Below are 21,216 nucleotides of genomic sequence, written 5' to 3' on the forward strand. Positions count from 1 at the left end.
GCTAGAAGGTATCCAAAGCAGTCCTAACGGATGGTTTAATTTATTTTTATCGTATGTAGTTGGTGCATTTGGGGAAAACATGATTTGCATATGAAATATGGGAATATTAATTGATGCAACAGCATGGTTTATTGAGGTTCTTGGTGCATGTAGCCTGGAGTTTACTAAAAAGATAGAGCAGAGAATTCTGTGGGAGATACTTTGGACTCTGAGAGAGTAAAACAGACCTGGGTAGAACATTGTTTGATCTCTGACATGGAGTAGGCTACCTATAGCCTGGTGCTGAGAATCACAACGGGGTGTGTGTGTGTGTGTGTGTGTGTGTGTGTGTGTAGTATGTTGTTTTCCTTTCCTACCACAAAGTGTCATGAAAAGATTTTGGCAAATAAAAAAAGCTGCTGTGAATTTACTTAAATATATCAGAAACACATTGGAAGCCACTAGAATTATAATCCCATTGTCATCTGCAAAAACATTTACAAATTCTAAAGCCAAAAAGGTTGACAACTTTGGTATACCTAAGAAACTCAAATACATCAGCGAGCCCATGCCTTATTTTTAAACTATAAAAAGTAAAGTTTTCAGTGCAAAAATAGTATCTTGATAAATAGCTATGACACGAAAATCATGGGAAACAGTTAAAGACTCTAAAACATGTAAGTAATATCCTGAAGGCATGTTTTGGTCCAGAAAAGGTAATTTGGGGTTAGGAGATAACTAGTTGTTTTACTTATTTAACTGTGAGAGCCTGGGTGGTGGAATGTTTAAACAAACAGACTTTTATAAACAGACTTGGCACATTTATAGCTCATCACGTTTTTTCTTAAACGGCCATTTCGGGTGTTGTAATACGTGGTCTGCCGCCTGAAGGACAAGGTACATGAATTCTTCTACATCGAAAGAGTAGTTGGTAAACTTTGGATGTTCCCCCAGAGTCGGGTGGTGGCCCTGCAAAAACAAACAATCACAGAGCTGTAAGTCACTAATGACATGGTTTTCGGAATAGGAACATAATTATTTTACTTTGGCCAAGGCAACCATTTTAATTTATGCTCTGCATCAGAAACTGGCAATTTTTTTTCAGTACAGAGCCGGGTAACACATCTTTCCAGCTCTGTGGGCCAAACAGTATCTGTTACAATTACTCAACTCCACCAGTGAAATGCACAAGCAGCCAAAGATGACATGGAAACAGAGAAGCGAGACTGTCCCAATAAAACTTTATTTATAAAAACAGGGGGTAGGCTACATTTGGCCCCAGCAGTCTATAGTTTGCTGATCTCTCCTGTATATAATTTAAAAGATCTTTCGAGGCTCAAATTTCACAAAGTTGTCTTCTCAACATAAAGATAGGGAGTGATTAATTTCCCTTCTCCCAACTTGCAAATATAAAATACAACTCACTATTTTCGGAGGACAGTTTATCTCTGGACTGAAGTTTAAGGACAGTTTTTCATATTAATCAGACACTTTAAACCAATTAAAATGAAAAAAAAGAGGTGAGTTTTGCCACTGAACTTTACCTTATCCTGAGGAAAGACTTTATTCTGCCTTCGCCAAGTGATGTAATGGATCCCTCTGAGCCTGGCCAGGTCTAAGTAGCAGCGCTCATCTCCACAGTTGTACCTAAGGGCACAAGGGCACCCACACGTGAGACTTGTGTCCAGGGGTTTTGCCAAATCAACACCTGTCTGGGGAATAACACACCTCCCAAATATGTTCCTGCAAAAGGTCGTGTAAACAGTACACAAGATTGATGGAGATTATTTTTTAAATATCTTCATAAGTGAACTACTTTAACTTTATTTTATTTTTAAATTTTTTATACATTTATTTTTGAGAGACATAGAGAGACAGAGCACAAGTTGGGGAGGGGCAGAGAGAGAAGGAGACACAGAATCCGAAGCAGGCTCCAGGCTCCAAGCTGTCAGCACAGAGCCCGATGCAGGTCTCGAACTCACAAACTGAAATCATGACCTGAGCCGAAGTCGGACGTTCAACCGACTGAGCTACCCAGGTGCTCCTTAACTTTAAAATATCCAAAGAGGATCAAGGAATGCAGGGAACTAAAGTCTATCAAGAGGGCCGACTGACTGTGGACTTGGTATTATCTCCTAATATCCAGTCTACACACATGGAAGTGGACTTAGGGGAGTAACACATCCAAGGGCACATAGCTAGGGAAGCAGAAATGGAAACCTAGTCAGCTGAGCAACAAGGCCTGAGCACTATCAACCACCTCTTCCTTTCTTCTTTCTCTCCCTCTCTTTGGGAGAAATGAAGCATTGAGATAGAATCCATAATTATCTGGCTATTTCTCTAATGTATCTGTATTTCAAATATTTTTGCAAACTGTTGGAAGTTCACAATTTTTTTTCCTAGATGGTCTCTCATTCAAATACTGAATGAAGTGGTTTTTAAAGTGAAACCATAACATCTAGGTATACAGACACAAAGAGCGAAATGGGGGAACAGTAGCCACTGTTGGCATGCCCAGAACTAAAGATGGGGCGTGGTGTCTACGGCAGAATCACTAAGGGGGAGAACGCCATGTCTCTATCATCGCCCACCCAGTTAGAGGAGCACCCCAGGAAAATCACTGTCCTCTTGAGGCCTCGCTTTCCCTGAGTAGAGAATCAGTGAGCAGCAGGCAACATGGTAGGCCTGTGCTTTGGAGCTGTGCTCTTCATGAGACAAACAGGTGCTTGAACTCGCTCTCTTTTTAACTGTGGTAGAAAACACTTAACATGGAATTTACCATCATAACCATTTTTAAGCACACAGCTCAGTAGTGCTAAGTGCACTCACTCACACGATGCAACCATTCTCCAGAAATTCCCCATCTTGCAAATCTGAAACGTGACTCCAGTCAATACGAACTCTTCATTTTTCTCTCCCCTGTGGGCTCCAGGCAACCACCATTCTACTCTGTCTCTGTGAATGTCACTACTCTGGGTACCTCACATAAGTGAAATCACACCATATGTGTCCTTCAGGGAGTGGTTTATTTAGCTGAACATAATGTCCTCAAGGATCATCCGTGTTGTAACATGTGACAGGATTTCCTTCTTTTTAAAGGCTGAGTAATGCTCTACTGGAGATATACAGATATACCCACATTTCCACATTTTGTTTATGCATTCATCCGCTGATGGACGTTTCGGTGGCTTCCACATCTTGGCTGCCGTAAATAAGGGTGCCATGAACACAGGTATGCAGTATACAGGTTCCTTTTTATCAGCATGATGGCAAAGAGTGTAGAGAGATGGTCCCAGTCTGAGAAGGACACAGCAACGAGCTTTCAGGAAGGAAGTCACAGACTCCCATCTCCCACATCATACCGAGATGGAGAGAGAAAGGGGTGTTTGCTTGCTAACTGTAATGGCAGCTACAGACTTCACATATTTAGTTTTAGGTCTGTTTTCTCTCTAGATGCCTGTATGATGTGACTTTCTGGTAATGATTAAGTATTCTGCCTTTTGGGGGCATCTGGGTAGCTCAGTCTTTGAGTGTCCGACTTCAGCCCAGGTCATGATCTCGAGATCCGTGGGTGCAAGCCTTGTGTTGGGCACGGTGCTGACAGTTCAGAGCCTGGAGCCTGCTTCGGATTTTCGGTCTCCCTCTCTCTCAGCCCCTCCCCAACCCACGTTCTGTCTCTCTTGCTCTCAAAAATAAATAAACATAAAAAATGTTTTTAAAAAAGTATTCCACCTTTTGAAGCTCTGAATGGCAGTCTCAGCCATGCACAAAAAGCATTATTTGTGGCCTCAGTGTACAAGTTGTCTCCAAACACTTACAGTTCAAAGACAGCAGCCCAGTCTGGAAGGAAGAGTAAATGGGTAAGACCAGCTCCATGCATTCCGATAAATATGTCCGTGTTATGACTGATCCTCAGCTGATCTAAAAACCCAAGTGCCCTGTGAACACATAGAACAAAAGAAGACAGAGGGGAGAAGAGAGAGACTGTTGGGTTGAGTTAGCTCCTGACTCATGGTAACAGTATTCATACAAGCACCTTTCCCAATTTAAATCACATGCCACTATGGCTTTTTGCCAAGTCCAAGCCTACTCCAATAATTAATAAGTTAATTATTTAATAATTTAACATTGTTTTCTAAGTAAGCTCACTTTAAAAAAAAAAACTTAAATGTATTTTTTTTTTAAAGATTTTATTTTTAAGTAATCTCTATACAACGTGGGGCTCAAACTCACAACCCTGAGATCAAGAGCCGTCAGCTGTCCCTACCGAGCCAGGCAGGAGCCCCTAAGTGCATTTATTTTAGAAGGAAACTTTGAGAGCTGTCTTAAATGAAAAACCAGTAGTGCATGACAAACAAAACTGTAAAGACGGATACAATCAAATGAAAAAGTTTCAAATCTAGGTAGGTACTATTGAAGGAAGAGCTGTGAGCCGAAGGCCTGCTCTTTCTTTAAGAAAAAAGGAAATTAGCAGGCACTACAGAGATATTATGTTATACTAGCATCAAGCTGAAAACTAGTTCCTTAAGATAACAAAAGGACGTTTTTTTGTAAAATAAATTCTCCTTGTGAGACTGGAGTTCATTCAATGCCATCTGGGTATACCTAAAATTATCTCAGATACCACGAGGGCATTGTCCTGCCTTTGCAACAGACTAATCCTCAAATTTTATGCACATCAAGATCGTTAAAGTGTCCTCGGAATTCCAGACCCTAAAAGATATGCAAACTCTGAACTGAAAGTCAGTGCCAATAAAGTCCACTGAAGTGAGGCTACAGTAAGTATAAAATTCTGAATATACATAATGGAATTAGACCTCCCATTCCCTCTTACCCAAAGTAAAAAAAAAAAAAAAAAAAAAAAAATTACCAAGATTATTTTGGATTTAAGAAGAGAATGTGAAATCCCAGCTTCTCCTCTTTATTATTTTATTTTTATTTTTATTTTTCCAGCTTCTCCTCTTTAAAGAGCTTCCTCTCGAAGTAAATGAAAACCCCATGTTCCACACAGAGAAAGAAGACAAGGGCACCATGCGTGTGCTTCACACGAGGTACACGTGCCTCAGTTTCTCAAGGAATGCCAACTGATGCCACAGGAAGGGTGGGTATTTGCCCAGGTAGGAATGACCCTGGAGTCAGCCGGTGTGGAAAATGTCTGAGGATAAGGAGGCAAAGCTCCATCTATTATGTTAGTAACGCTTCCCTCAGATTGTCAATGTCTGAATTTACTGCCGTTCCTCCTTCAGCTGGGAAACCTGCGTGGGGCACGGTTTCTTAAAAGCCAGTCAACAACGGAGCCTCCCCAGTTCCTGCAGCCTGACATCCGGCCCTCTTCTTCCTTCCTGTGGCAATGATGGTAGTCACCACTGCACAGTGTAATTTGTAAAACAGTAATAGTTTTGCCAACTTCGTAAGACCAGAGGGAGAACTGAGATAAAGCAAGCGAAGCATAACAGTAAGTCTCAACAAATTGTAGCTGTTCTTAAGATTGCTGTGTATTTGTATTCATTGTCTACGGTGCTGAAGACAAGAGCCATGCCATCCTCCATATCTGGATTCCTATTTCAAAGGCTGTGCCCAGCTCATGGCAGACACACCATAAAGATTCATTGTATCAGTGAACGCATGCATGGTGAATAAGGTGCGGAAATCCCATGCTCACTGGTAAGTTTGTTTTTTTTTTAAAGTAGTCTCCTCCACACCCAACATGGAGCTTGAGCTCAACGACCTGGAAGTCAAGAGTCACATGCTTTACCGACTGAGCCAGACAGATGCGCCTCTTACTGGCTTCTAACCTATTATAGACATTCATATGCTGGTATACGTATGCTTTTTTTTTTTTTTTTAACATAGAAACTCTTTATAGTGTTTAATTTGGAAAACAAGACAGTGACTGTGAGTGGGGCAAATGGAGGAGAGTTTTCACCTTTCCTTTTGCACTTTTTTCAATACTGCTTGACTTTTCCAACCAGGAACATCTATTTTACAGCATCATTGGTTTTTCTATCAACAGGGATTACCTAGACAGTAAATGCGAGGCATATTGTGTCTTTCTAAGCCTTTTACTTCTGTTGGAATTTTAAAAGAAGTATAAATACTTTTTAATATTTTTTTAGAAACCTCATATTATTCTACGACACTCAAATTATTCCCATATAACTAATTTTAGGTCAAGAGTTGAAATGTGGCAACTAGAAGGACACATGAGGCCAGTAATATTTTTTAAATTCAGAATTAGTTGCCAACTTTTAAAAATCCAGAAATGTCAGGGGCGCCTGAGTGGCTCAGTAGGCTAAGCATCCTACTTCAGCTAAGGTCATGATCTCATAGTTTGTGGGTTCAAGAACCGCATCAGGCTCTGTGCTGACAGCTTGGAGCCTGGAGCCTGCTTTGGCTTCTCTGTCTCCCTCTCTCTCTCTCTGCCCCACCCTCACTCACACTCTGTCCCTCTCTCTCTCTCTCAAAAATAAACATTTAAAATAATAATAATAATAATAATAATAATAATAAATAAAAACACAGAAATTTCAAATGAGAATCTCGGTTCCTCACTTCTCTTGAAAAATGAGATGGGGTTGAAATATTGGACCCCACAGAGCTGAAAAGTGACTGCCCCTGTGCCCTGGTGCAACCCCCATCACCACCAGGGGCCCTCTCCTGCCCTGGGGCCCTTCCCTGCTGGCTACACTCACTGATGCTTCTGCCTGTCCCTCCCTGGTCTATCAGCGCCAAAAGCTACCATTTGAAAAAATCCTTCGACCCCTGTTAATGCATCCAAGCCAAAGATGACAGTGTCTGCTCAAGGGTGAGGTATCACTTACTTATACTTGTAATCGACAATCCGAACCTCAAGTGTAGATACTGTCTTCAGTGCATTTACCAGCTAGGGAAAAAACAGAAACATTTAGAATTTCTTTTTTTCTTTTTCTTCTGTTTTATTTTCCTCTGAGTCTTAAAATTTCTGTTTTTCATACAAAATACTTTTCAGGTATTACATATCATTCAGGTTTAGTGTTTTAACCCTTAACTGAATTCAAATGCAGATTTCACCCCTTGGTCACATTATTCTACCACCCTAAAATCCTGCTGTGCTGGGTTGTCATTGGGCTGAGAGCGGAAAATTCACGAGAAGGGGGCACCTGGGTGTCTCAGTAGGTTAAGTGTCCGACTTTGGTTCAGGTCCTGATCTCACAGTTTGTGAGTTTGAGCCCTCATCAGGCTGTGTGCTGACAGCTCAGAGCCTGGAGTCTGCTTTGGATTCTGTGTCTCCCTCTCTCTCTGCCCCTCCCCTGCTCGCACTCTGTCTCTCTCTCTCTCTTTCTCAAAAATAAATACAAAACGTTAAAAAAAAAAAATTCATGAGAGCAAAGTGGCACAGAAGCCAGTAGGCGTTAACGGCCATGGTTACTACTTGCTAGTTATTCCTTCAATTTCTCAATGTGTATTTGCTGGGCACCTACCTTGTTCCAGGTTTTATGTTAAGAGTTTTCTCCCTACCCATTATCTCACTTCAGACAAACCACTTGTGTTTTGGACCTTATCTTCTGAAAACGCTAAATTCTTGGCAGAAAAATGTTTTCAATACTTCTACACAAAAAAACAATTATTCTCTTAGCAAACAAAGTAACAAAGCACGATTAACCTATTACCAGAAACATAGCCATGGTTCTCTATGTCCCTCACAATTAAGCCATCTTGAACCGACCTATGACAGCAATGGTAACCAAAGTATCCCTTCAATTGTGCTGGCATTGCTTGGTACTTTGGTGAATGTCACTTAATCCTCATACAGTCTCATACTGAGTAAATATTTTTATGCCTATTTTTATTAAAGATTTTATTTTTTTAATGTTTATTTATTTGAAAGAGAGAGAGCGAGCGAGCATGTGAGCTCAAGTGGGAGAGAGGGAGAGACAGATAAAGAGAAAGAATGCCAAGCAGGTTCCACTTGGCACAGAGCCTGATATGGGGCTTGATCTCACGAACCTTGAGATCATGACATGAGCCGAAATCAAAAGCTGGATGCTTAACCGAGTCACCCTGGCGCCCCAAAGATTTTATTTTTAATTAATTTCTACATCCAGCATGGGGCCCAAACTTAGAACCCTGAGATTAAGGGTCTACCGACCAAGCTAGCCAGGTGCTCCCGTATGCCTATTTTTAAATGATACAACAGAGGCTGAAAGATGTTAAGGACCTTTCCCAGAATCTCCCAGCTAGCAAATGGCACAGCCAAAACTAAATCTAGGTCATCTGACCCCCAAACCTGTGTTCTCAGCCAGTACCCTGTACTCTCCCATGTATTAAAAGCAACAGACAGGGATTTACATCCAGTCCCCACCCCCGTTAAGCACGCACACACACACATAGAATGGAAGTTTCTCTCTCTAGACAGCTCCTGAACTCCCATAAATATGCTGCTTATGTCAAGGAGCTGAAGGAGGGAGGATAGATTAGAATCCGTTTTTCAGGAGGGAATTAATCCCAGGGCATGAGCCCAGGTCCCGTAATAAGATGTGTCCACATAAAACACATCACTTGTTTCAGAGGGTCCCCTGGCAAACAGGCTCTTGTTCACAATTTCTAGTCACACCATGGAGGTGGCCAGAGCTCTCTCGACCTTGAGGTTGGGCAGGACTGCAGGAACCACCATCCAATGAGAGCATGGGGGGTTTTATTATGTATTCACGAATCAAGGTAGAGTCGAACGTGCTTTCTTCTCTGCTTGGTAGCTACCTTCTCAAGTGATGCCAATTACTGAGACAAAAGCAGCCAGTGGGTGCTCGTTGGCTTAGAGTTCAGATCTGAACTTCCAGATCTCACCTCTGGGCAACATGGTGCGGGCGATCTGTGTGACCGGATGTGAACATGTCGGCGGCTGACCGGCAGCACCCAGCACCACCCCTTTCCACTGGATGGATGATGTTCCTTCGCCAGCCTTCCCGACACGGCCTCCTGTCACATCTATTTGTGTTAGAGCAGTGGCAGTCTCTGGTTCAGAAGCAGGCTCAGACTCTGACCACCTCAGCTCACCCCCGCCTCCATTATTCTGCTCACCAGCTGCGTGACCTCAAGCATGTTTTTTTTTTTAATCGCTTAAGCCTCAGTGTTCTTTTCTAAAACAGAGGATAATAATAAAATATGTACCTCACAAGTTTGCGGGAAGCAATGGGGAACATAGAGTAATATTCTTGGCATATAATTAGCACTCAATATGTGTTACCTCTACCAATATATACTACTGGTCTGCCTGTCCATAAGGGTTCTATCCATCAACCCCAACATGGTATCATTTGATAGATTTGCATTTCCGGGTCTTTAAAACACACACACACACACACACACACACACACACACACACACACTGCTCATTTCTTCCACCCACAACTTACAATCAATGTCTCATTACAGCGTATGTTCATAATCCATATGGATCTCAAGACACTAATTGCATAATTTTGATCAGCCTGTTAGGCATCCAAACTAATTTGTGTAAAACATTTTACCCATCCAAACCTGCTCCCATCCCCCTCCTACTGAGCTTTTCCCACCTCAGTTCCACTGACCTGATCAAGCTAAAAGCCCGGGAGTTCACCCTTGATCCTCAGTGCCTGGCCTAACTGAACAAGCACCTACATATTCATCCAGGAAGTATCCCAGACTCGACCTCCGAGACAGATCTTAAATCCATTTATTTTGTCATCTCTGCTGTCATCACCTTCGTCCAAACTCTTCCCAGGGTCACAGTGACAGCATGAATGATACCCCCTGTTCCTACCCTTGCAGCCAAAGTGGTTTACAAATAAATGAATAAGCCAGTTCGTGTCTCTGCCTGTGTATTCGTTTTCTATTAGCTGCTACAACAAATTACCACAGACTCTATAGCTCACGGCAACACAACTGACCCACTCAATGTTGTGCAGGACAGCAGTCCAACAGTGAGACAGATGGCTGTCTGCAGGGCTGTGCTCCTTCTGGAGGCTCTAGGAGAGAATTCGTTTCCACCTTCTAGGAGCCATTGCATTCCTTGGCTCGGGGCCTCTTCCTCCATATTCAAGGCCAGGGATGTGGCATCCCTCTGGCCCTGCTTCTGTCCTCATGACTCCCTTCTGGATTCTGTCTCCTTCTTCCACTTTCAAGGACGTACAGAACTAAAATGTGCTTAGTGAGAAGAATCCAGCTAAGCAGAGAGCTTTCAGGCAGAGGCAATGGTTCTCTGGTGGAGAATGCTTAAAGCCCATTTGTGATTCCATCAGGCCCTGCTGGATAATTCAGGGTAATCTCCCCACTTTCAGGCCAGCTGACAAGCGACCTTAATTTCACCTACAAACTCAGCATCCCTCTGCCACATAACCTAATCTTGTCACAGGTTCTAGGGATTCGGATGGGGGCATCTTCTGGAGGAGGCCTGGTATTCTGCCTACCTCACCCTGCCCAAAACTTCACGGTGGTTTCTCCCACACCAGAATAGAACCCGCTCGTTTTCTCAGCTAGGTCTATGAGGCTGAGAGGATATGGGACCTCCCTACCCCCTGCCCAACTTCTCTGACCTCTTCTAGGGTCGCCCCCACCTTTCCTGCTGTGCTACAGCCGCCTGGTGATCTCTCCATTCCTGGAGCACCTAAAGCCTGGACATCACAGGCCATCTGCTTCCGCCTGGGAGGCTCTCTCCTTGGCTGGCTTCTTAGCGATCAGGTCTCCGCCCAACAGCACCTCTTCAGGTATCTCACCTGACTGCTTCCCCTTCCTCCTGCATCTCTGGCCCCTCTACCCCATCACCTTGTTTTACTTCCTTTGTGGCACTTACTACTACCTGAAATCACCTTACTTAGGGACTTGTTTACTTATTTCTTGTCTGTCTCACCCAGAGAGCATAAGTTCCGTGAGGGCAGGGATCTCACTTGTCTTGTCCTCTACGGTAGCTCCAGGGCCTAGAATACAGCCCAACACATAGCAGGTGCTCAAGACATTTTTGTGGACTCAGTCATACTATTGTGAGAACACCTACCAACCAGGCTGTTATAGGCAAGGGCCTTGCATGGTGATCTTATCTCAGTTAAATATAATTTAAGAGCTGATGCTGTCAAAATAAAGTACAAAACCTAAAGGTGAATAATTTCCAGGACACACAGTCATGAAAAGAATGGAGACTCTTCTAACTTAGTCTGCCTCTGGATGCCACAGTATTGCCACGCTCCATCAATCATCTCTCAAAAGATACTCTTGCATTTTTGCCGCTGGTTTGTACAGAGGCAGAATGTCTGGCAATCTATGGCAGTAAAGGCAGGACACAAGAGATAGTTTCTGCCTCTGTTTCCACTCTGAGTTGTGGCAGGTGAACGTTTACAGTAAGGCGAAGCTAGTTTGGGCAACTGGTGGTTTGCTGACCCCCAGTAGGAGTCTAGTAGATGAACTGGGCATAGCCATCAAACTTTGCTAAAAGCTAATAATTTCCAATCAAAGCATGTAGTGCAATGTGAAAAAAATTAAGCACATGAGTTACAGGAAGTTAAATTCAACATGATGGTATTAAAAATGCATACCAAAAACTAACCTCGTTTTGGTTTAGAATTTTCCGGTACTCTGTACTCCGTGCAAGAATGGTAACTCGGATTCTTCCATCCTGTCATCAAAAGGAAAAGGCAAAATAATGCTGTATATGCCTGCACAGATGAATGAATACTAGAACCTAAAATGTGATTTTCACAAAGCGATGAAACTCAATCAGGATATATTTAGGGAACGAGTACTTGTTTAGCCTGATTCCTTCAGACTTCCCTCAGGAAATAACACTGCATCCATTTTAGCCACAGAAGACAAAACTTGTTTACTACACTTCTGTTTGATTGGCTGGGTGGAATTTTTAGCAGGGGTTTGTGGGTTAGGTGGGGACTGGGGGAAGAGCAAGGAGATACGGAGAAAGACAGGAGAAAGAGAATGGAGAAAAAAGTACATTCTTCCACTGTCCCTTATTTATCTGTCATAGGCTGGTGACGTTTGATTTTGGATCATTCACTCCAGGCAAGAAATTATTAACCCCAGAAAACACTGTCTTCCGCTGGTTTCTTTTTCTGCAAAGGTGCCATTGGTTTTTATTTTGGGTGAAGTCAGGCCCAAGTCAGAACCTATAATGTACTCCTTACCTTGGGGCCCTCCTGTGTGATGTTCAGTCTGTACAGCACATGCTGGGAAAATGCCCTGAATAATCCCGTGTTCTGACAGCCAGATATCTAACATGAAAACAATAATTCATGTTACAATGAGCCATTCTGCCGTACTATTTAGGATGTTCTCAAGTTACAAATAAACGTTTATCTTAAAATCTATCCAGAATAAGTGTATAAATATGAATATTAACACCCGTTGACATGCTTACCAAAGGGGTATTATAGAACAGCCCATATCGCATCCGGGGGAGTAGGGAAAAAATAGCTTCTTTAAAACACACCTAAGAATGAAGGTATTGTACAAGGTAAGAGAACACAATCTGCACACTCCACACCAAAATAGTACTTAAAATTACAGAAAACAAATTTTAATTAATCTCTTTTTTGCATTAAAATATTTTGAACAGCAAACTATTTCACTCAAGTGAAAATCATAATTTTGGAAAAGTTAAAGGGAAAAGTTTTTTAATGCTACCTAGTTAAAAACAATTATTCTAGTCATAAAAAAAAGTAACTACGAAGTCAAAAATCAATGGTAATAGCTAATAGAAACTCGTATTAAATATTTATTCGATGAGTGAGTCATCTGTAATGACTGTTATTTAGAGACATTTCAGGAAAGTTTCCAGTACCCTTTTGGAATCATAAGTTTTCAAATGTATAACATCATAATCCGTAAATGCTCTCCATGTGTCAGAGAATAGGTCACCATATCCATAGGAGCTCTGAAAGTGAAAACAAAATAGGTTAGGGCCATGGAAGGATGCAATGTGGCTTTTTAAAAATGCAACAAAATACTCGAATAAGCTTGTTAGTCTCAAGAACTAATGATGCTAAACCAGCTCAAAAAATCCATAGAAGAAACATGGATTTTCATCTTGGGCCTGAGCAAATACCTAATTTGATGGAATGTCATCAAAAATAATCACCACAAGGGGCACCTGGGTAGCTCAGTCAGTTAAGGGTCCGACTTCAGCTCAGGTCATGATCTCACAATTCTGTGAGTTCAAGCCCTGCACCGGGCTCTGTGCTGACAGCTCAGAGCCTGGAGCCTGCTTAGGATTCTGTGTCTCCCTTTCTCTCTGCCCCTCTCCCGCATGTGCTCTCTTTCACTCTCAAAAATAAAATAAGCATTAAAAATTTTTATTTAAAAAAGAAGTAATCACCACAATTATACTCTTAGTCTGCTGAAAACATTTGGTTTTTCTACCCTATCTGTTCTTATACTCACATCTCTGAATGGTAGTTGGTGTGGGGTTTTTTCCCTGTGAGTCTTCTATCCAAATCACAGACATACGACACCATTTGTACACACTAGGGTAGCTCAGTAAGCAAAAACAATCAGGGTAAATGGAATACACTTCTGAAGAAATTTCAAAGCAAGAAAATGCTTTGGAAGTCCTAACATTAAACTATGATGAATGCTTTTCTTTTTTTTTTTTTTTTTTTTTTTTAATGTTTATTTTTGAGAGAGAGAGACAGATAGAGGGGAAGGGGTAAAGAGAGACACACAGATTCTGAAGCAGGCTCCAGGCTCCAAGCTGACAGCACAGAGCCTGACAAGGGGCTCGAACACACAAAGTGCAAGATCGTGACCTGAGCTGAAGTCAGACACTTAACCGAATGAGCCACCCAGGCACCCCACCCCAATGAGCGTTTTTCTAAGAAATGATCTCCTCATTGACCAAAGAGTAACATGTGACAATTCCCCATTAACATTAAGAGTAATAATAATTATAATAGCATCTTGCATATTTCCTACATCTCAGGCATGCTTTTAAGCACTTAAAATTATTAACACCCCACAAACTTAATAAGCTAGGGGATACCATTATCCCCATTTTACAGATGAGGAAACAGAGATACAAATTTAAGTAGTTTGCATAAATGGCAGTGCTGGTATGTTTGCAGGGTTGAGATTAAATCCAGTCGGTTTGCTTCCAGATTCCAAGCTTTTAACCTCTGCACACAATTGCCTCTCAGAGGGAAATAGGTCTTTCTAGTACATTTACCAAATGCATTCCATTTTTGCAAAGTAGAAATTAATTACATGCTCCCTCAGCTAAAGGAAGGAGATCAGTTTCTTTAAAAATGGTATAACTTAGATTGAAAAATTCAGCCAAAAGAAATAAGAACTATGTATTGTAGGATTAGATGCAAGGTCTACAGTTGGTTATACATTATGCTCATGTCTTTTTATCATTATAGCAATTCTTTTTCCAGATTTTGAAATTTTTATGTTGCACATATTAGAGTTATTTCAAAGTTATTGAGAACTGTTAGATGTAGTGATAAAAAAAAATTTTCCCCTTCGATGTTTCTCCAATGCCATTCTAATAAAGGCCCTTCTCAACACCATCAAAAATGAAATGTCCCTATTCTGGCTCAATAATAAATAAAGGGCAATTAAAAGTGATTCGAGACAGTTTCTTGAGATAAAATACTTCAGATAAAATAAGATACCCTTGAAAGGAAAATTTAATAATAAAATACAGCAATCCTGACTTTTCAGGGAAATCATGTATTATTCAGTAACGACCACCTCCAAAAGGTTCTTTTCCACATCCCTCAACTTCAAATTATCTGCCACAGGGGAAGGACTTCTTTCTAGTCTCAGGTGAAGAACATTTGGATATTCTTGAAGATGCCATAAAATTTCCTCCTGTGTATGTCTCCAATTTAAACATGCACATAACCTATGCCTTAGAAAGTCTACTTACAGGAATACATCCTACAGAAAAGCTGGGATGAGTGTATAAAGGCCCATGTATGTGGGAAGGATGTTCAATGCGTTTCAGTAAGTAGCAAAAAAAAAAAAAAATGGCAACACATGAAATATGATTGGGGGGTGGCAGGACAGGATACATGCACTGAGGCATGTGTTGGATATCCCTAGCATCTACCAAATATCATGTAACCATACACACAAAAAAATAATAATAACCCTAAATGTACCCACTGGGAAAGATGCCCCTGATATAATACTAAGCTAGGATATGAGAGAGTATATTTTCTCTAAGGATATAAACAAACACACCCCTACATAAATTTTATTATATCCTTATACAGATCCTTACATAGATTTTGTATGAGGATATCTTCATATTTGCTAAAGTCAAGTCTTATAAGGGACTCCCACATGTTAACTGCAGTTTGTTACTGTTGAGGGAAATGAACTTGGAGAAGAAGAAGAAGGGGAAGAAACCTTTTTCTTTCTTTCTTTCTTTCTTTCTTTTCTTTCTTTCTTTCTTTTCTTTCTTTCTTTCTTTTTTACATTCCCATGACTTAATTCATTTTATTTTTTAATGTTTATTTATTTTAGGAGAGAGAGAATATGCAAGCAGGGAGGGGGCAGAGAGAGAGGAGCACAGAGGATCCAAAGCCACTAACTGCTGCAGTGTGGGGCTCGAACTCATGAACCATGAGATCACGACCTGAGCCAAAGCCGGATGCTTAACCCCAAAAGAGGGAGGTAATAGGAGGGTGGTGACCCTGCTCAGCTAGATGCATCCTGCCCCTCCCTGCCACTCGTGGTCAGCCTGCCCTGACATCACGTGCCCAGTTACCAGTTAAGTGAGTAACCTGGGACTTCATGGTGGCCATGCATCCTATTTACACTCTCCAGAAGGTGCAGAGAAGGGGAGGGCTATAGAAGGTGCTCAGTTTAACTCAGTCCACTTGAGGAAAACATGGAAAAGCATGCAACAAGATATAAGGAAGCTTCTGGAAAGTGTCTAGAAAACTTTCCGTCAACTTAATAGGATGTGCAGGGGACTATAGGGAGGAGACAGGGCACTGTGGTTTCAGTGCACAGGATGGGGTCTGACTGCCTGGCCTGGAACCCTGACTCCACCCCTCGCTGACTGTGCTCTCTTAGAACACCCGCCTGCTGCTCACAGCTTCAGCTTCCTCATCTGTAAACCAAGTTCATAAAAATCCTACTCCCTGGAGGGTTCTAAGCATTCAATGATATAACATAGGGTATAATTTTTTTTTTTTAAAAGGCACAACAAGGGGCGCCTGGGTGGCTCAATTAAGGTCAGACTTCGGCTCAAGTCATGATCTCATGGTTCGTGGGTTCGAGCTCCATGTCAGGCTCTATGTGGACATCTTGAAACCTGGAGCCTGCTTTGGAGTCTGTGTCTCCCTCTCTCTCGGCCTCTCCCCACTCACTTGCTCTCACTTTCTCTCTCTCTCTCTCTCTCTCTCAAAAATAAATAAATGTTAAAAAAAATTTTTTTTTTAAAGGCACAACAACCCTGAGTTAATCATCAGGGCTTCTGAGAGCTGGTGACGGTGGCCTAGAAGCACTGACAGAAAAGAGAAAGGAACTGTTGCGTCCTTTGCTCACAAAAACAGTTTCAAGAAATGAAACTGTCATGGTAGCAAAACTGGAACTCAAGAGGGAATACTTGAGTTGCAAAGTATTGCAAAAAAGAAAAAAAAGTACTTGCAAAGAAGAAAATCAAAAGACTGCATTATTCACATGCGAATAATTATCAACCAATTCTCCCCAGACTTCAAATCAAACTACAAGTCTATGGAGCAGTGATAAAGGAAACCTTTCTATGCAGCTCCACTATGAGCCTCGTATCTGTGAAAACAAAACACTTCCCCAAATCCTGCACGAGAATCTAACCTTCATTTAACTGTCTGGCTCTTCTCTCTGGAAATGAAGATGGCAGGGGCCAACTGTGTTTCTAAGTAACACTGCTTGTGATTTTTCTAAAAATTTTTTTTTAATTTTTTTTTTTTTTTTCAGAGAGAGAGAGAGAGCATGCGTGTGAGCACACATGAGCCGGGGAGTGGTAGAGGGAGAGGGAAAGAGAGAATCCTATGCAGGCTATAAGCCCAGCGTGGAGCCCAACACAGGGCTTGATCCCACGAACCTGTGAGATCACGACTTGAGCCAAAATCAAGAGTCAGAAGCTCAACTGACTGAGCCACCCAGGCGCCCCTGTTTGCGATTTAAAAAGAGGCTTGACGGGTACAATGTGTCTGGACTGGGAAAGGGCACCATGACTCTTGGAGCTGGCTGTCTCTTCTGGGGATCCTGGGGGCTCTACCAACATAGCTGGTGCAGGAGATAGTGGCCTCTGTGGGACATGAAGTGTCTGTACCTGCCCTAGGAAGATCCCCACCCCTTGCACCTGAGCTATGCTGTTCAGGCTTCTGGAAGGACTCTCCCTGGAAGAAATGCCTGAAGTTGCCCTGCCTGCAAGAATGTTCTCAACAGACTTGTGCCAAGAGGGGGTCTATGAGCATCTTGTGAGTTGGAATGTCTAGGTGAACTTTAATGACCTCTTAGTGGCAGCCTCTCATGTGCACCATAAACCACTTGTCCTCCCTATCATTGCCATGGTCATAGTCAACACACAGAGCACACAACACACAGAGCCAGGCACTGTGACTCTTCGCATACTGTATGGTTCATCCATGATACTGAGGGAGATACGAGAATCATCCCATTTCCCAGCTGAGTGTACTGGGGCAACTCTGGGGTTACCTTGGTAGGTGGGGGGCTAGATAAGGGAAGAAGGAGAAGGGAAAAAAAGACCGTGCTAATATACCTAAGACTTGCCCTGGGTAGTGACCTGATACAGCACAATCTGGCATCAGTCAAGTAGGAAAGGGAAGCTACAGTTAAGCAAAGGTAGGTGGTAATTACAGGAGGCCACACGGTGAAACAGAGGCCAGATCTCCCCATGGGAGTCAGGTGGGAGGTCACAGAGGTTAAGCAAAGGACAGTCTTCACATGTCTCTCTCAAAGAAACACTGAGCACAGGTCTCTGGGGCTTCACCTGCACAGAGGGGGAAAGAAATCTTCCATGGCTTCATTCCAAAATTCAAAGAACAGGGGTGCCTGGGTGGCTCAGTCGGTTGAGCGTCCGACTTCAGCTCAGGTCACGATCTCACGGTCCATGAGCTCGAGCCCCGCGTCGGGCTCTGGGCTGATGGCTCAGAACCTGGAGCCTGCTTCCGATTCTGTGTCTCCCTCTCTCTCTGCCCCTCCCCCGTTCATGCTCTGTCTCTCTCTGTCTCAAAAATAAATAAACGTAAAAAAAAAAAAAAAAATTAAAAAAAAAAAAGCAAAATTCAAAGAACAAAGATATATACGTGCAAATGCATGCATACCCATATGTATGCATACATGTAAATGCATATGCACAGACACATTCACACCCATCTGCATCGGTGTGTACATGTGTGTATATTTAAATGTGTGTGGGTTAGAAAACTCCCATTTCACCACATCACATTTCACACATTTACTGAGCCAGGCAAAGCTGAAGCAAAGGGGGCACCTGGGTGGCTCAGTCGGTTAAGCTTCCGACTTCGGCTCATGTCACGATCTCGTAATTTGTGAGTTCGGGCCCTGCGTCGGGCTCTGTGCTGACAGCTCGGAGCCTGGAGCCTGCTTCAGATTCTGTGTCTTTTTTTTTTTTTTTTAATTTTTTTTTACAATTATTTATTTTTGAGAGACAGAGAGAGACAGAGCACAAGTGGGGTAGGGGCAGAGAGAGAAGGAGACAGAGAATCCAAAGCAGGCTCCAGGCTCTGAGCTGTCAGCACAGAGCCCGACATGGGGCTCGAACTCACAAACCTTGAGATCATGACCTAAGCCGAAGTCGGATGCCCAACGGACTGAGCCACCCAGGTGCCCCCAGATTCTGTGTCTTTCTCTCTCTCTGTCCCTCCCATGCTCATGCTCTGGCTCTCTCTGTCTCTCAATAATAAATAAACGTTAAAAAAATTTTTTTTTGAAAAAAAGCTGAAGCCAAGAACATGTTCTTACTTACGGTGTCCCACATCACGATGTACACATCTGTACTGAATGAATTATTAACGTGCTGAGTAATATAAAGATTGATAAAATCACAGAAGTGGTGATACATGTTAACACCTGGTATTGGAAAAAAAGAAATCGATGTTAATTAACCCCAAAGAGCAAAGGATTAAACAATTTTTATTCACCCCACCTATTTACAGTGTGATAGACTTTTAGCTGAAAATAATTGGGAGAAAAACAAGAGTTTTTCCAAACACGAAAGGATCTGTACTTGGGAAGTCCTCAATTAACTGATGATTGGGTTCAAAAAATCACTTTAAAATTGTCCATTTAGAAATCAGGAATGCATTTTCCCCTATATACACTAAGTAACCAATGAACAGTAAATTCCAAGAAAAAAATAAGAGAAGTCTATTTAGCTCAAAATGCAGTAGAACTGTAAGTCCAAAAAGAGTAATTTTATTTTTTATGATCATTTATTTTTTTAAATCAATCAAGCAATATGTATTTACCATAGAAGTATGGACAATGATGGCACTTTTAACATTTTAGTATTTTTCATTCCTTTTTAATCGCTATTTATAGCATTGCTTCTTGGGAAAATATTAACCAACTACCATTTGAAAGGGCTGAGTGTCTCATGTTCTAATAGAAACAGCATGAACTTTGGAGTCTGAAGAACCATGTTGAATCCCAGCTCAGCCATTCAGGAGCAAGGTTTTCACAAGAGGTGATAAAGTCCCCACGCTTTAGCTTCTCTAGGAGAAATAGGAAATCCTTATACTTAGGTGCCAGCTTTGTTAGGAGGAATGCAAAGAAAATGTACCTAAAAGTATCCGGCCCTGCGCCTGGCACAGAGGGAAACTGTAATGAAGACAACCTGGATCCTGCCGGGTCAAACAGGGGCGAAGGGAGTGTGTGTGCAGCTATTTCTAAATTTGTAAGTCGGTCATTAAAAAGAAACCAAACATGCACTCTTTCGACTTAGGTATGCAGGACCCAGTATCCAAACTGGCAGCGTGCAAATCTAAAGGGGACGAGATTCCAAGAACTGACATTCAAAACATGCACTTTGGGGCGCCTGGGTGGTTCAGTGGGTTAAGTGTCCGCCTTTGGCTCAGATCATGATCTCACGGTTCGTGGGTTTGAGCCCCACGTCGGACTCTGTGCTGCCAGCTCAGAGCCTGGAGCCTGCTTTGGATTCTTGTGTCTCCCTCTCTCTCTGCCCCTCCCCTGCTGGCATTCTGTCTCTCTCTCAAAAATAAGCAAACATTAAAAAAAAATTTTAAACATGCATTTGAAAAGAAAAACAGTGACTCTGAAAAGCAGAAATCATAAAATATTCTGACTTCATTCCCACGGTGAATAATAATGTTGTGTGCCAGAAAATAAGAGTAAAAAATACTCAGTTTATAGAAGTCAGGTCATTATGCTGTACATCTTAAAGTTATACAGTGCTCTATGTCAATTACATCTCAATAAAACAAAGAGAAAAAAATTATTTTTAGACTGGTAACTAATTTTTTTTTTTTTAATTTTTTTAATGTTTATTTATTTTTTTTTTGAGAGAGAAACGGAGTGTGAGCTGGGGAGGGGCAGAGAGAGAGGGAGACACAGAATCTGAAGCAGCTCCAGGCTCTGAGCTGTCAGCACAGAGCCCGACGCAGGGCTTGAACCCACAAACTGTGAGATCATGACAAAGTCAGACACCCAACCAAGTGAACTACCCAGGCTCCCCTAGACTGCAATCTTAGATGAGTATTTGGAAAGACTCCTTTATGTATTCAGAACAATTTGGCAAAGAGCACATTTTCAAATTACTAAGAAAAAGAAGGTTCTATGACAACACATCCTTATTTCCAGATGAGCGCACAGCACACATTAGCTCCCCCATGGATCATCCGGCAAGTTTGTAACAGGTACTGAGGGACGCAGCACAGACCAGTGTGGCCAAGGAAGGAGAAAACATGGGTCCCATTCTCAAGAAATGTGCCCCCGAATGAGTCATGCTCTGTAAAATGCTCATTCTCTGATGGTAAGAGTCAATGTGAAAAGGGAAACAGGATGAGGGTGTAGTCAGAAGAAAAAGAGTTACAAACATAGGAAAAGAAACAGCCCGGGGCTACGCTAGCCTATTATTCCTACTTTACCCATTTTACCGCCTGAGTAGGGGCATCCATTTAACAGCTCATACATATCCACCTCTTTTCAGGCAGATCACAGAGTTTTCTTTGCCCCTTTTCAATTTGCATATTTAAAACAAGAGTCAGGACCTCGAAC

General features: G+C 42.1%; 1 protein-coding gene across 1 annotated transcript in view; it reads right to left on the minus strand.

Annotated features, from left to right (window-relative positions):
* Window positions 1-21,216, minus strand: part of EOGT (EGF domain specific O-linked N-acetylglucosamine transferase) — a 36,494-nt gene continuing 15,278 nt past the window's right edge. Inside the window, exons 9-17 of the mRNA XM_042979390.1 lie at window positions 18,947-19,050; window positions 12,779-12,871; window positions 12,356-12,427; window positions 12,123-12,209; window positions 11,534-11,602; window positions 6,801-6,862; window positions 3,798-3,917; window positions 1,524-1,626; window positions 1-948 (exon numbers count right to left, since the gene is read on the minus strand). Coding sequence (XP_042835324.1) covers window positions 802-948; window positions 1,524-1,626; window positions 3,798-3,917; window positions 6,801-6,862; window positions 11,534-11,602; window positions 12,123-12,209; window positions 12,356-12,427; window positions 12,779-12,871; window positions 18,947-19,050 — 857 coding nt within the window. The 3' untranslated portion in view covers window positions 1-801. The remainder of the gene's footprint in view (window positions 949-1,523; window positions 1,627-3,797; window positions 3,918-6,800; window positions 6,863-11,533; window positions 11,603-12,122; window positions 12,210-12,355; window positions 12,428-12,778; window positions 12,872-18,946; window positions 19,051-21,216) is intronic.

This window comes from Panthera tigris, chromosome A2 (assembly GCF_018350195.1).
Source record: "Panthera tigris isolate Pti1 chromosome A2, P.tigris_Pti1_mat1.1, whole genome shotgun sequence".
In the NCBI taxonomy this organism is placed as follows: domain Eukaryota; kingdom Metazoa; phylum Chordata; class Mammalia; order Carnivora; family Felidae; genus Panthera; species Panthera tigris.